Source organism: Oncorhynchus mykiss, chromosome 3 (genome assembly GCF_057628025.1).
Source record: "Oncorhynchus mykiss isolate SJ-2025 chromosome 3, ASM5762802v1, whole genome shotgun sequence".
NCBI classification, from domain to species: domain Eukaryota; kingdom Metazoa; phylum Chordata; class Actinopteri; order Salmoniformes; family Salmonidae; genus Oncorhynchus; species Oncorhynchus mykiss.
Genome location: NC_143024.1, coordinates 79,750,022 through 79,766,587, shown reverse-complemented (window position 1 = coordinate 79,766,587; position 16,566 = coordinate 79,750,022). Strand labels below are relative to the sequence as shown.

Below are 16,566 nucleotides of genomic sequence, written 5' to 3'. Positions count from 1 at the left end.
TAAGTACACTTACTGTACGTAATTTATTCTCACTTATTTAATTTATGAAATAAACAATAATGCTGGAATTTTAAACACAGAGCAAACAAGAGAAGCTATGATACACAAGAAAATTAGAAGATTTGTTCTTTATCTTCCCAATGGGCACACACTGGTTAGGTTGAACCAACGTGGAAGAGACGTTGAATTGAAGTCAGTGCCCAGTGGGTTCTTACCTGAGACGATGGGTGTTGTTGGCGGATCTTTTTTTTCTCTTGAATCCTGAGGACTCCGAGTGCAGGAGACTTAGTTCAAGTGCTCAAAGAAATGTATAAGCAGAAAGTGTGTTCGGGTATTCAACATTCAGCTCTGCTGTTCAGTTCCATTTCAGCACCAGGCTCCTCCTGACACCACATTGAAATACATTGAGCTTCCTTTTCCATCTCTTAAAGGAGCAGATATCTTTTTATAACTCTCTACATACATACTTTTTCACTGTTCTAATACAATTATTCCAGAAAAATATCACAATGTTCACATGATATGTTATTAGTTTAGCTCATTAAATTGAAAAGAGATCATTTAGAAGGGTGTAACACCAACCTTACACCTGACCCTCACACTGGGCACGGATGTCAATTTAACGTCTATTCTACGTTGGCACAATGTAATTTTATTGAAACAACGTGGAAACAACGTTGATCCAACCACTGTGTGCCCAGTGGGCGGACACTTTGGGCAATGGGCACAGAGGTCAAAACAAAAGCAAGTGTTTGTGTGTGTGTGTGCATGTGCGTGTGTTTACCGTGCTGAGGGTACATAGTCTCTGCAGTATCTCCAGGCCCTTTTGTGTATTGACTCCAGGGTGGATGAGGCAGAGTCTGGAGTCACAGTAAGAGCTGCAGTTCTGCTCTGATTCCATGGCTGGACCCAGTCTGTCAGCCCTCACACACACATCCTGAAGAACAACACACAGCTGTCATTAACTGTTTCAACACACTACAATACTACATACAGACACAGGTAAACTGAGAGGAGAGACACAAACACATATTTAATACCGTTCTTACGTGTGTTTAATAACACACAAACTCCTATTCTCTCTTCCCAGTCAGAAATATTGAGTTTCACAAAACACAAGAGTGCAGAAGTAATGCTAGATAAAAAAAACTATACTCAAGTCTCCTACTACTATTTATTTTGATTAAGATTTATTTTATTTTGTTTATTTAGATCTTTAATCCCAGCCCCCGTCCCTGCAGGAGGCCTTTTGCCTTTTGGTAGGCCGTCATAGTAAATAAGAATTTGTCTTAACTGACTTGCCTAGTTAAATAAAGGTTAAATAAATACATAAATAAATGAACTCAGCACACTGCTCAATGCTCACCACAGGGTGGAGCCATTACAAAGGTCCCAATCTAACAGGACAGGAATGGAGCCATTACAAAGGTCCCAATCTAACAGGACAGGAATGGAGCCATTACAAAGGTCCCAATCTAACAGGACAGGAATGGAGCCATTACAAAAATCCCAATCTAACAGGACAGGAATGGAGCTATTACAAAGGTCCCAATCTAACAGGACAGGAATGGTGTTAGGAGCAGCCAGTCACACTGCTCATGGGAAGTGTAGTGTAGTCTAAGGGGAAACACACTGACAGTGAACTTTGAAACACTAGATTCATATAGGAGTGTGTGGTAGGTAGGCAGAATAGAGTGTGCGGAAGGTAGCCTAGCGGTTAAGGGCATTGGGCCAATAACTGAAAGGTCGCTGGTTGAATCCCTGAGCCGACTAGATTAAAAATCTGCCTCTGCCCCTTGAGCAAGGCACTTAACCCTAATTGCTCCTGTAAGTCGCTCTGGATAAGAGTGTCTACTAAATTACTCAAATGTAAATGTTAAATTAATGTGACAGTAAAAATTACACAGCTTTGTGAATAAGGGTAGATTGGACAGACAATTACCACAGAAACTTCAGGAAAGCTACTGGGAAAGGCAATGCTTAAAAGGCCACAGCGAGGTCTGACCAAACCCGACTAAGAGCACAGGATTTGGCCAATTGGAGAGGAAGTTTGCATGCTTCTGCTTGTCCTCAGTCTCCACAAAACAACACAGAGCTGAATGACATAATATATGACCACAGTTAGATGTATGTATGTGAGAGTGTATTTATTGTGCACTAGTTTCACTGTAATATCATACTGTTTTATGTGATTACCCAAAAACCAATGATGTTATTGAGCTTGACAGGTAACTTACAATGCAAGACAGTGGTCCCGCATATGTGTTCTGGTCCATGACAAATAAACAACAACAAATAAACAACAGATCCATCCATAAACCAGAACAAGCAGCAGCTAGAAGAACCATAGGATTATCTTAGGTGTTTTATGAGGTTACACCTGGGTTACACTGACATGTCGCTGATATAATTATGTACAATGGCACATGACATCATACAATGTTTCGATCTGTCTTCTACAGTACCCCTTCAACAACCACACTGACTCATGGGCCACATGTCGTTTGTGTACATCTATCTTTATGTTTATAGTTGTGTGTATGTGCATATATGCGTGAGTGTGTGTGTGTGTGTGTGTATCTGTCTGTAACTGGGTCTAGATTAATGTGTTTATGAGTGTCCTAACTGACAATTGTGTGTGTGTGCTTTATGTGTCACTGTCTGTGTGCTGACTAAGACATCCCCAGGGCTTTGACTGTCTCTCAGTATCGATAGAGTCGCAGGCTGATGACAGGGTAGGCTACTCTCACTATGCTGTGTGACTTACATTGTTTTACTCACAGGTCTAGTGCAGTCAAAAAATGAGATTTTCCTGTGTTTTATATACACTCAGTGGCCCGTTTTTTTTAGGTACACCCATCTAGTACCGGGTCAGATCCCCTTGTAGACTTGAAGGGATGCACCTGGTCAGCAACAATGTTTAGAGATGCTGTAGCGTTCAAATGTTGCTCAATTGGTATCAAGGGACCTAACGTGTGACAGGAAAGCATTCCCCACACCATTACACCACCGCCACCAGCCTGTACCGTTGACACCAGGCAGGATGGGATCATTGACTCATGCTGCTTATGCCAAATTCTGCCTGCTATCAGCATGACGCAACAGGAAAAGTGTTTTGTCGGACCAGGCAATGTTTTTCCACTCCTGAATTGTCCAGTGTTGGTGATGGCAGTGTTGGTGTGGTCGTCTGCTGCAATAGCCCATTTGTGACAAGGACCAACGAGTTGTCCTTTCCGAGATGCCTTTCTGCACACCGCTGTTATATGCCTGTTTGTGGCCGCCTGTTAACTTGCACGATTCTTGCCCTTCTCCTTCGACCTCTCATCAACGAGTTGTTTTCACCCACAGGACTGCCGCTGACTGGATGCTTTTTGTTTTTGGCACCAATTTTGGTAAATCCTAGAGACTGTTGTGCGTGAAAAGCCCAGGAGGCTGGCTGTTTCTGAGATAATGGAACCGGCGTGCCTGGCACCGACGATCATACCATGCGCAAAGCGTTTTGCCTATTCTAATGTTCAGTCGAAGAGTAATAATGCCTTTTTATACAGCAAGCTGTAAGGATCGACGCTGGAGACAATAAGTAAGTACAGGGAGTGAACATTTACTGGGAAAACGGACATCAAACCAAAACAAGAACAGCGTCTGGACGGGGAATATAACGACAATACGAAAATAATGCTGACACGGGGGAACCAACTGAGGAACAGACAGATAAAGAAGGGCAATTAACAAAGTAATCGAGTCCCGGTGAGACCAATATTAAGCAGCTGTGCGTAATGACGGAGACAGGTGTGCGTAATGAAGGGCAGCCTGGCACCCTCGATCGCCAGAGAGGGGGAGGGGGAGCGGGAGCAGGCGTGATAGTACCACACCCTCTAGGGGCGCCACCTGGCATACCACCTGGGCAAGCCTGATGTGCCGGCCGAGGCATGGGTGCAGGACAAGCTAGCTGAGGCATGGGCGCTGGACAAGCTAGCTGAGGCATGGGCTTGGACAAGCTAACTGAGGCATGGGCGCTGGACAAGCTAGCTGAGGCATGGGCGCTGGACAAGCTAGTTGAGGCATGGGCGCTGGACAAGCTAGTTGAGGCATGGGCGCTGGACAAGCTAGCTGAGGCATGGGCGCTGGACAAGCTAGCTGAGGCGTAGAAGCCCGACGAACCGGCAGAGACGTGGGAGCCTGGCTGACCAGCTGAGGCATGGGAGCTTGGCTAACCAGCTGAGGCATGGGAGCCTGGCTAACCAGCTGAGGCATGGGAGCCTGGCTAACCAGCTGAGGCATGGGAGCCTGGCTAACCAGCTGAGGCATGGGAGCCTGGCTAACCAGCTGAGGCATGGGAGCCTGACGATCCTGGTGAGGCATGGGAGCCTGGCTAACAAGCTGAGGCATGGGAGCCTGGCTAACCAGCTGAGGCATGGGAGCCTGGCTAACCAGCTGAGGCATGGGAGCCTGACAATCCTGGTGAGGCATGGGAGCCTGGCTAACCAGCTGAGGCATGAGAGCCTGGCTAACCAGCTGAGGCATGGGAGCCTGGGAGCCCGATGAGCCGGCTGAGGCGTAGGAGCCCGACGAGCCAGCTGAGCAGACAGTGAGCACTGAGCAGACAGTGAGTTACGTGTCACAGCCACGTGACTCACTGTCTGTAGGAGCAAACCATTTTCGTGAACAGGATGGTGTAACTAATAAACTGGCGACTGAGTGTACATTTCCACATTATGAGGTTGCAATAATACTGTGAAATTGTGAAAATTATGATAATGTCCTTTAAGTTTAAAGCTGTTTGAAAAGATGCATGACATTTCTGCTTGTCTAGGTGTGATGGAGTTTGCGCTTCATTGCTCTGTATGGGTTTTGACTGACAGCCGTTCTGAACTTGAGCATTGCGTGTGACAATAAGTTGTCCCCATCACTCCTGCTATTGGGCAACTTTTACTAAATGTTTGTTGTCTGAGTGAGGGAAATGCTGTAAATTATTAGCACTCTATGTATTTTGAAAGACAAGCCATTGAGGATTATAATAAATACTGCTTTGATCTCATACAAGCAAGCCAAACACCTGTGAGTCCAAATGTGCACTTCAGATTCCCATATCATACGCCCGCCGCATGTGGCAGGGGCTACAGTCCATTACGGATTACAAAGGAAAACCCAGACACGATCTGGCCAACAACGCCTCTCTACCAGATGAAACTCAATGCATTTTATGCAGGCTTCGACAATAACAACATCATAATGGGTGTGAGTGCCGCCACTGACCCATTGGACTGGTGTGCTTAGTCCCCTCCTGTACTCCCTGTTCACCTACGACTGCATGGCCACGTACGACTCCAACACCATCATCAAGTTCTCTGATGACACGACGGAGGTAGGCCTGAACACCGGCGATTATGAGGCAGCCTACAGGGAGGATGGCAGTGTGATGCCGGAACAACAACCTCTCCCTCAATGTCAGTGAGACCAAGTAGCTGTTCGTGGACTACAGGAAACGGGGGGGCGGGCCCGTCCCCCATCCACATCAACGGTGTTGCAGTAGAGCGGGTAGAGAGCTTCAAGTTCCTCGGTGTCCAAATCACAAAGGACTTAAAATGGTCCACACACATCAACAGTCATGAAGAAGGTGCAACTGCACCTCTTCCCCCTCAGGAGGTTGAGAAGATTTTACATGAAATCCTCAAAACGTTCTACAGCTGTACCAATGAGAGCATCTTGACTGGTTGCATCACTGCTTGGTATGGCAATAGCACCGCCCTCTATCGCATGGCGCTACAGAGGGTGGTGCAAGCAGCCCAGTATATCAGGCGGTGTGAAAGGACGGCCCGGGAAAATCATTAAAGACTCCAGCCACCCAAGACATAGACTGTTCTCTCTCGTTCTGCATGGAAAGCGGTACCGGTGCACCAAGTCTGACACCAACAGGCTCATGAACAGCTTCTACCCCCAAGCCATAAGACTGCTAAATAGATAACAAAATGGCTACACAGACTATCTGAGTTGACCCTTGTAATACATTTTTGCACGGTCTCTATGCACACTCAGAGGGCTGTACACACTCAAGCACACTGACACTCCAACACACACACAAACACTCACTCAAATCATTTCCTTACACACATAATATACACATACATTTATACGCTCACTCACATACAATCATCATATACACTGCTGCTACTCTGTTTATTATATATCCTGCCTAGTCATGTTTCCCCTATACATATCTACCTCTACCACTCCAGTATCCCTGACCATTGTAAATACTGAAACTGACTGACCCTGTATATAGCATGCTTACTTACTTTATCATGTTCTTATTATTTTATTTATCGTGTTTTTGTTCTACTTTGTTATTTTTAGTATTACATTGTTATTGATTACTGCATGGTTGGGTTTTGAGTTTACAAGAAATGCATTTCACTGTACTTTGTGCATGTGACATTAAAAGCGTGAAACTAGGCCTCTTACTCAAACCTTTGTTATTTGTTTGTCTTATGTTGTACCTACCCCACATTCTCCAGGAATATTCTCATGTTAGTGAATGTCTCCAGAGTATTTTCAGACTGCATTATCAACAAATGTGTCAAAAAGTACAATAAATGTAAAATGCACATAAAATGAACAGTGTAACGTTTGGATTCAGTCGTGTGTCAGGTGAACTGTTGTGTTCTCACCTTTAGTTTTTTTTTAAATCCCATAATCTCCAATTTTCCCAGTTTAGATCACACCGTTGGACATTCCTGCAGACACAACCGGGCCAAAGAGGCTTTCCACCGGTTTTTCAAAATCCTCTCCATCAGTTTCAACCACGTTGAAAAGTATGCCACCTTGACGAGGTCAACAAAGGTCAGTTAACACCTAACACGGAATTCAGCATGAGCAACGCACATGAAACCCGATTCCAGCCCCGGCTGCAAGGTGACGGACATGTTTTGACAGTACACAGCATAATGGTTATAAGGTGTGTCTCTGTCTACATTTGTCCTGGTCTCGGGCGGAGAAGACAACTTTACTGTAAGAGCTTATAGTTAGCCTCTTGAAAACTTTCACTAGTCACCTCACTCGGCTACATCCATTATGTTCACCTGTTAGATGATGTATAGTCAGAGATCAATGGCCAGTAGGACTGTCAGTGATAAGTGGCTATGTTTCTACTATTGTCCACCCTTTAAATAGAGAAATTATGTTTCATCCATTTATTGTCCCTGTCAGTTTGCCTGACCCAATCCCCTCTCTCCATTTAAGACGGGTGGCGCGGGAGCAGTGGGTGAACTGCATGCGGTCAGCACGGCTGGACAAAGCGCGGCCAGTGTTCTGAGGGGCAATATTGAAACCTTCCACCTCACGCTGTAATCCATTTAGCCATTTATTCTAAAGATGATCAAGTGTAAGAATGCAGTTATTGGCATTGCTTGCCCTTGCTTAAAACCAACGGGGTGAAAATGTATAGATGTGAAAACCTAAACAAAAAAATTCTGCTTTCCCTCTTCGAAAACACATTTTTTCTAATAATTTCATCCTACCTTGGTTTAGCACCTTCTCTACATGATGTGGGCTTAGATCATAGCTGGTGCAGAGTTAGTCTAGCTTATCTCTGCTGGTAGATATTGAAAGTGTTAACTTCATCCCTGGTCTCCCATACCCATAAACATTAAATAAATTCCAGAATGTGTTTTACTTTAAACAGCTTGAAAATAAGCATGTTTCAAACAGTCTGCTTTGTCTTATAATCCTCTGATTAAAAATATTTGAGAAAATAAAATGAGTGAAAAATATTACAATCTCACATTAAAACAATTAAATGTTCAATGCAGCCTTTTTTTTATCTCAATATAAAATCATTTCTGGGTAACCTTACTGTGATAAAATGGTCAAAAATAAACACAAATGGCTTCTTAATAAAGAGCAATTTCGCAAGCAAAAATGTTGGCAGAACTCTCTGGGAGGGGTCTGAGTTGGGAGGGGGAAAATGAAAAATAGCTGTTATTGGCAGAGAGGTTTGGAACTCTCTTATTGGTTTATTAACTTACTGCCTGGTGATGTCACCAAAACAGGCTGAAATTACAGGCAGTCTTTTCAAACAGCTCTTACATGCTGATCGAACCGTCTCCGCGCATGAATCTGCCATTGTGCGCATTTAGATTTAGTTTATCCCCACCAGACGCGTTCATGACACACAGGTTAAAATACCAAAACCAACTATATTCATTTGGGGACAGGTCGAAACACACATGAAGCATTCTTGGACATTTAGCTAGCTTGCTGTTGCGAGCTAATTTGTCATGTGAGATAAACATGATAAACTTGATGAATCTCTCCTCAATCATCTTTCTTTCTTCTTCTTCTCTTCTGTGGATTTTTTATGGTGGTTGGCAACCAACTTTAACCTCGCTCAGCTCTCACATCTTGTAATCACCCACGTGGGTATATGCTTGTAAAAATCAATGAGTAGAAGGGAGGATGAGACTTTCAGCAAGTTAAGTATCTAAACTAGAACCAAGTTCTATTTTAGCGCCTGGCTGTTGTAAGGATGGACGCTGGAGACGAGAAGCAGGTACAGGGAGTGAACATTTAATCACCATGGACAGGAACAGAATATGGACAGCGTCTGGTAGGGGAAACAGAAACGACAATAATGCTGACATGGGGATGAAACAGAGGAAACAGACAGATAGGGAAGGCAATTAAAACGTGAAGGAGTCCAGCTGAGTCCAATGGGCGCAGAAGTGCGTAATGATGGTGACAGGTGTGCGTAATGAAATGCAACCTGGCGCCCTCAAGCACCTGAGAGGGAGAGAGGCAGCAGGCGTGACAGCTATGCAGACCCCGCAAGCAGTTTGGATGAAAATATTGAATAATATGTACAGTACCAGTCAAAAGTTAGGACACACCTACTCATTCATGGGTATTTCTTTATTTTTACTATTTTCTACATTATAAAATAATAGTGAAGACTTTAAAACTATGAAATAACACATATGGAATCATGTAGTAACCAAAAAAATAATCATTATATTTGAGATTCTTCAAAGTAGCCAACCTTTGCCTTGATGACAGCTTTGCACACTCATGGCAATCTCTCAATCAGCTTCATGAGGAATGCTTTTCAAACAGTATTGAAGGAGTTCCCACATATGATGAGCACTTGTTGGCTGCTTTTCCTTTACTCTGCGGTCCAACTCATCCCAAACCATCTCAATTGGGTTGAGGTCAAGTGATTATGGAAGCCAGGTCATCTGATGCAGCACTCCATCACTCTCTTTGGTCAAATAGCCTTACACAGCCTGGAGGTGTGTTTTGGGTCATTGTCCTGTTGAAAAACAAAAGATAGTCCCATATAGCGCAAACCAGATGGGGTGTCATATCGCTGCAGAATGCTGTGGTAGCCATGCTGGTTAAGTGTGCCTTGAATAAATAAATCACTGACAATGTCACCAGCAAAGCAACCCCACACCATCACACCTCCTCCTCCATGCTTCACGGTGGGAGCCACACATTCGGAAATCATCTGTTCACCTACTCTGCGTCTCACAAAGACATGGGGGTGTGAACCAAAAATCGCAAATTTAGACTCATCAGACAAAAGGACATATTTCCACCAGTCTAATGTCCATTGCTCATGTTTCTTGGCCAAAGCAATTTTTGTCTTATTATTGGTGTCTTTTAGTAGTGGTTTCCTTGCAGCAATTTAACCATGAAGGTCTCCTCTGAACAGTTGATGTTGAGATGTGTCTGTTACTTGAACTCCGTGAAGGATTTGTTTTGGTTGAAATTTCTGAGGCTGGTAACTCTAATGAACGTATCCTTTGCAGCAGATAATTGTATAATTGTATCATTTTTGTATTTATAAAAGCTAAATCAGAGTCCATATCATTTGGTTCAAAATAAAACAGAATATCAGAGTCTCTCAGATTAACATTAATAGTTGTTTCTTTTAAGATAAAATAGTTTAACTCACTCCAAAATCTTATGACATAACAATCCCTAAATAAATGGTCAAGAGTTTCTGGGTCACAACCACAAAATACACATTTATTATCAAAAGCTATTTTGAATCTGTGTATAATAAAGTTCTTCACAGGGTGGATTCTATGAATGAGTGTGTATGATACTTCTTTCACCTTATTAGATATACAATATTTACCAGACAACAACGAGACTTTGTTCCAATTCACTTGTCCTAGGGCTGCATTTCAGTATATTCTAGCAGAGGGAATAGTAAAATCTTGACATAGTTTCTTATATACATGTTATTACATTTATAGTTTAAAATGTCAATTCCTTCTAGCTGTATTGAGGCTACAAAATCCTCAACAGTTGCACTTGGAGTAATGATATATTCTCCTAAAAGAAGAATAGCACCTTTAGGGACAGCTCTAACAACAATGTGATAGTCCTCAGGAGAGAATGTAACATTGTGTGTTCTCCTGAATTCTGGATAATCATATAGTTGTCCATTATTCAATAATTGTTTAACCGAGATAATGCTGTTGTCAAACCAGTTCTGGAAAAAAAAGACTTGTTTTTATATTTTATGTCTTTATTATTCCAAATTGTATATCTATGTGGATAAAAAATTATGTTTGTACATGAGGTTCCAAGTTAGAAGTACTTGTTTATGAAAGTTAGCAAGATTAATAGGGATTTTACCCACATCAAAGTTGCATTTGAGTAAGAATTCTAGACCCCAAAACTGTTGGAATATTAAATTAGGGATTATATGCCAAATGTGAGCCTTATTTCTTAAATAGTGTTTTATCCATTTGATCTTAAAGATTATATTAGAGGTTTTAAAATCCAGAGCATTCAACCCTCCCTCACTTTGGGTGCTACATATTACCGCTTTTATTAAATAATGAGGTTTGGTATCAACCATTTTAGTTACTGACAGAGGAACATCCAAGGCAAAGGAGGTATAAACTCATCTGGACCTCCAGATTGATAAAAGTACACGTCCAGATGAAGATCTCTTAATAACCAGGAGTTAAATCTCTTTACTATTTTCTCTTCAATAGGAGAGATATTTAAGTTGGCCCTTTCTTTCTGATCTTTGCGTACATTAATAGCAAGATATGTGATCGCATCTTTTACAGGGATATTACATACTGAGTTTAAGTCACATTTCCTAATATACAGAGATAAACAAGACACGTGAAAAGGCATTACAGTTTTTCTCAGTCGCTTTGGTGCATTTCTTAGATCAAAAGTGCAATTCTTGATACTACTTGTACAAATTCCAAATCATCTAGTCACTTGTGTACATCATTAAAGCAATTTCTTATTCCTTTGAACAAATTGCAATTGATAATGTACAAGTGTCAGCTTTTTTCCAAATTATCAATTGCTCATGTCATGTTGATCAAAATATAGTAGATGGTTCTCTGTTGAATAGTCTTACCCCGCAAAATTGTTGAACTATTTGTCATAAACTGTCAAGCATAGTTTTACACATTTCTATTAGACCTTTTGTACAAAAACGTGAATTGATGAATCGTGCAGGTGAAATTGACCCTCACTCATGAAGGAATGTAAAGTGTTAGTTCAATCAACAATCAACCAGTTGTCTAAATTGCTCAAAGGTGCATCTCATGAAGAATCAATTGGCAAGCATATATAGACAGACCACAACACAGAGTTGCAATTTTCCAATAATGGATGGACCAGGAAACGAACAGGGTCAACAGCCAAGAGGAGGAAGAAGAGGAGCAAGGATGTGTGGTGGAAAGCAAAACAGAGGAAGAGGCAGAAGAGGACATAGGCGCATATCTGATGATATAAGGGCCACTATTGTAGACCATGTTGTCAATCATGGCCTTACAATGGCTGAGGCGGGTCGAAGGGTGCAGCTGAATATTGGGAGATCAACCGTGTCCTCAATAGTTCAAACGTTTCGAAGAGAGAACAGTTATGTCCACCAATGTACAGTGCACTGTTACTGTATATAAGCAGTATACTGTATACTTCCTACAATGCTTCATATTACAGTAGTCCACTTGTATTTCACAGCATACAGAAATATACTCTATACAGATACATACTGCACCTTACATGCACCCACCTGTATGTTTTACAGTAAAATGTGTGTTCACATAGTTTTTGTCAATGTGAAAGTGTGCGATGCATCACTGCATTTTTCCCCACATAGGACTGCAAGATTACCTCAAACCAGTGGCAGAGGACGCCTTTTCACACCTCAACAGGAGGAGGCTATTTGCACCATGGTCCGAGCAAACAATGCCATGAGACTCAGGGAAATACAAAGGACCATTATAGAAGACAACGATGTCTTTGAAAACATCCATACGGTTAGCATCTCAACCATCGACAGGGTGCTGCATAGAAACCAGATGAGTATGAAACAGCTGTACCGTGTACCATTCCAAAGGAATGAGGACAGAGTTAAGGAGCTACGGTACCAGTATGTACAGGTAAAACATATATATACAGTGCCTTGCGAAAGTATTCGGCCCCCTTGAACTTTGCGACCTTTTGCCACATTTCAGGCTTCAAACATAAAGATATAAAACTGTATTTTTTTGTGAAAAATCAACAACAAGTGGGACACAATCATGAAGTGGAACGACATTTATTGGATATTTCAAACTTTTTTAACAAATCAAAAACTGAAAAATTGGGCGTGCAAAATTTAATACTAAAGTTAATACTTTGTAGCGCCACCTTTTGCTGCGATTACAGCTGTAAGTCGCTTGGGGTATGTCTCTATCAGTTTTGCACATCGAGAGACTGACATTTTTTCCCATTCCTCCTTGCAAAACAGCTCGAGCTCAGTGAGGTTGGATGGAGAGCATTTGTGAACAGCAGTTTTCAGTTCTTTCCACAGATTCTCGATTGGATTCAGGTCTGGACTTTGACTTGGCCATTCTAACACCTGGATATGTTTATTTTTGAACCATTCCATTGTAGATTTTGCTTTATGTTTTGGATCATTGTCTTGTTGGAAGACAAATCTCCGTCCCAGTCTCAGGTCTTTTGCAGACTCCATCAGGTTTTCTTCCAGAATGGTCCTGTATTTGGCTCCATCCATCTTCCCATCAATTTTAACCATCTTCCCTGTCCCTGCTGAAGAAAAGCAGGCCCAAACCATGATGCTGCCACCACCATGTTTGACAGTGGGGATGGTGTGTTCAGCTGTGTTGCTTTTACGCCAAACATAACGTTTTGCATTGTTGCCAAAAAGTTACATTTTGGTTTCATCTGACCAGAGCACCTTCTTCCACATGTTTGGTGTGTCTCCCAGGTGGCTTGTGGCAAACTTAAAACAACACTTTTTATGGATATCTTTAAGAAATGGCTTTCTTCTTGCCACTCTTCCATAAAGGCCAGATTTGTGCAATATACGACTGATTGTTGTCCTATGGACAGAGTCTCCCACCTCAGCTGTAGATCTCTGCAGTTCATCCAGAGTGATCATGGGCCTCTTGGCTGCATCTCTGATCAGTCTTCTCCTTGTATGAGCTGAAAGTTTAGAGGGACGGCCAGGTCTTGGTAGATTTGCAGTGGTCTGATACTCCTTCCATTTCAATATTATCGCAATATTATCGCATTCCAAAAGATTCTTTCCACGTTGCATTGGAAGGGAAAATATCCGGTGTGATGTGGATGAGAATATGTGGGTCGACAGACAGGAACGTCTGGATGTGTAGAGACAGCACAACAGTGCTGCGGGCAAAGTTGTGCCTTAGGGGTGGTGTCCTGTGTTTCTTTCTAATTTAGTTTTTTTTCCTTTGTGCCCCTTGGGTTGTCCAGTCTCTTTCAATCAATAACCCACATACAGTCATATGTAAATAGTACTGTTGAAATTGATATATGCCATAGAAGTGCAGCCTTGTGCATTTTCAATACAGTAGCTGTCATCCAAACTGTAGCCTAAGTTTATATCAGGTAATACTGTCAAAGTACACAGTTACATTGACAACATGCCTAAACATTTTGGTGACCTTGTTCGTGAACAATGACTTATCATTCTGATGACACTGACATGATCATTGGCATGAATATTTACTTTTGAGAGATGTACTAAGGATTTTTAGTGACTGACTAGCTTTAGAAACATATCTATTGTATATTGCAGTTTGTATAAATTGTTCTGAGAAATGCACTTATTATTTTGCACATGTTAGTGATGATGTGAAAAATGCACCAAAGCGACTGAGAAAACTGTCATTCCCTCAATAGCTTTCCTGACTTCATTATGATCTTTCAAAAACAATTGTGAACATTTTCTCTCTTTATCTTGTATCTGATTATCCCTAAAACAATCCTTATTTATATGAAGTGCCATAACTTGTGTAAACAATAGAAATAAGAAAGGAGAAATTGGGCATCCTTCTTTAATTCCGCGTCTAATGCGAAGTTCCATGGGATAATTTAACAGAGCTGTTACTATTATTGTAAAATGTCTTAATTACACTTTGAAAATATTGACCAAAACCAAAAAAATTGAAGAGTCTCAAAAATAAAATAATGTTCAACTGTATCAAAAGCCTTGTAAAAGTCTACAAATAAAATAAAGCTATCTTCCATTGTAGTCTATCAAGTCCTGTACTAGTCGAATATTATTACATATATGTCTCCCCTTCATAAAACCAGACTGGGTATCATCAATGATTTGGCCAAGACCTTTTTAAGTATTTCTGTAAAGATGGATGCAAGTAGCTTTCCATCATTGTTCATTAATGTGATTGGTCTCCAATTTTCTATCATAGGATCTTTGTTTGGTTTGGGTATTACAGAAATGAGTCCTTGTGTCATAAAAACAGACAGGACCCCTAAATCAATTGCCTCCTTAAAAACATTAAATAAAAATTAAACAATATCCTCCTGAAAATATTTATAGAATTCACTAACAAGGCCATCATTCCCTGGATATTTGTTCTCTTTTAATTTGCTGATACATTTTTAAAATTGAATTAATATAAAAGAATGAATCTAGTAGGACAGGCATTACTGGAATTTCACAGTATTATTCCAACCCGAATAGAGTGGAAATATATATATATAAAACACAGAAATGTCACGTTTTTACTGCACTGGGCCTTTAATAAAAAAAAACGTACAGGGTTCAAATCCTAATTTTCAACCTCAAAAGTCTACCACCAACTCAATGAATGGCATACTTTCCTGCACTGGTTTATCATATAGGTTTTCATGAAAATCTCATTTAAAATCACATTCCATTTCAAAAGCTGTGATTCTAACGCACATCTTCAAACTGTATTTGATTAAAAAAAATAGATACATCGGGTGGGTATTTTTGCAATAGCACAATCACACATATTAGCAACTAGTTTCGGTGTTATGGTCTATGATTCCGTCTCTCGATAATAAAGGATCAATTTATTAACAGAGAGAAGACGAAACAGAAAGATAACGTATGCAGACGAACCTGACGGAGTAGCTAACTTCCCGGTAATAATGTCCGTATGGTGCGTACAGTGTCCCGGCGCCTCGCCGCTGTCCTCGCTCCATCGCTGGCGTCTCACCAAGTAAAACCAACTGTCCAGTGAAGTTTAGCTCCAACTCCACTGCGACCCATTGTGAAACACTCCCAAGAATCCAATTCGAAGACTTCTTTGATAATCCTTTTTATGACAAATGAGAACTATCCTAAATCCTATCCCAAAATGTGCCCTGGTGTCAGTAAGAAAAAGTACATTCAGAATTGCAACAAGTTTTCATGAGCAGGGGGGTGGGGGGGTGAGATATTGAGGAAGGGAGTGTGTGTGTCGCTGTAATTAACGTTAGTGGGTAGCGCGGAAGTTGTAGCCAACTCGCGGGCACATATTATTTGCAAATAGAGAACATGGGAGCACAGGGGGTATTTGACAATGCAGTTTCACCAAACACACTACCGTTTGTTTCTTTTTGACTGAGTTCCCCAGCCGAGAAACGCACGGAAATAGAAATTGCCTGTGTCGCCTCCCAGTGGGCAACACGTGGTTACATCAGCGTTGTTTCCGCGTCATTTAAACAACAAATATATATCTGATGACATGGTGACACGTTGATTTCACGTCATTTGACTTCTCAACCAAATGTTACTCAAAACTAACCGTTGAAGTGAAGTATTAACATGATCAAACCCCCCACAACCCCCCAGAGTCCCCCACAACACGGCCTTCACGTCCAGACAGTGCTGCGGCGCCTAGGACGATGCATCTAGGGGAGGGATATCCTCTGGGCCCCGAAGGACGGGACAGTGATTGATTCGGAAGAGCAGGAGGAGGCGAGTTTGATAAGGACTCACTCACCCTGTTACGTTACAAAGGACCGAAGACAGCTTTTTAACAAAGTAACTTTTTTTAGATGTTTTCGTGTCTTAAAAATGTTTTACTTTTGTTAAATCATTTGTACACATTTTAAATGGCTTTTACAGATGTGATGTATTTATAAAGAAAATTACTTTTATTTACGGTTGTTTCTATTGGTTTAAACATGTACTTTTTAACACATTTAAATGTAATATTCGTATGCTGTGTTTTATGCTTTTATGACGTTTTTATGTGTATAAAATGATGTACAAAAATATATATGAGCTGTTTTAAAGGAAAT

At 41.3% G+C, this 16,566-nt stretch overlaps 1 protein-coding gene across 1 annotated transcript in view; it reads right to left on the bottom strand.

Annotated features, from left to right (window-relative positions):
- The window catches only part of LOC110520463 (putative G protein-coupled receptor 156), a 35,162-nt gene extending 19,002 nt beyond the window's left edge, over positions 1–16,160 (bottom strand). Inside the window, exons 1-2 of the mRNA XM_021597798.3 lie at positions 15,401–16,160; positions 785–937 (exon numbers count right to left, since the gene is read on the bottom strand). Of these exons, the coding sequence (XP_021453473.2) occupies positions 785–901 (117 nt within the window). The 5' untranslated portion in view covers positions 902–937; positions 15,401–16,160. The remainder of the gene's footprint in view (positions 1–784; positions 938–15,400) is intronic.
- Between the last annotated feature and the right edge of the window lie 406 nt (positions 16,161–16,566).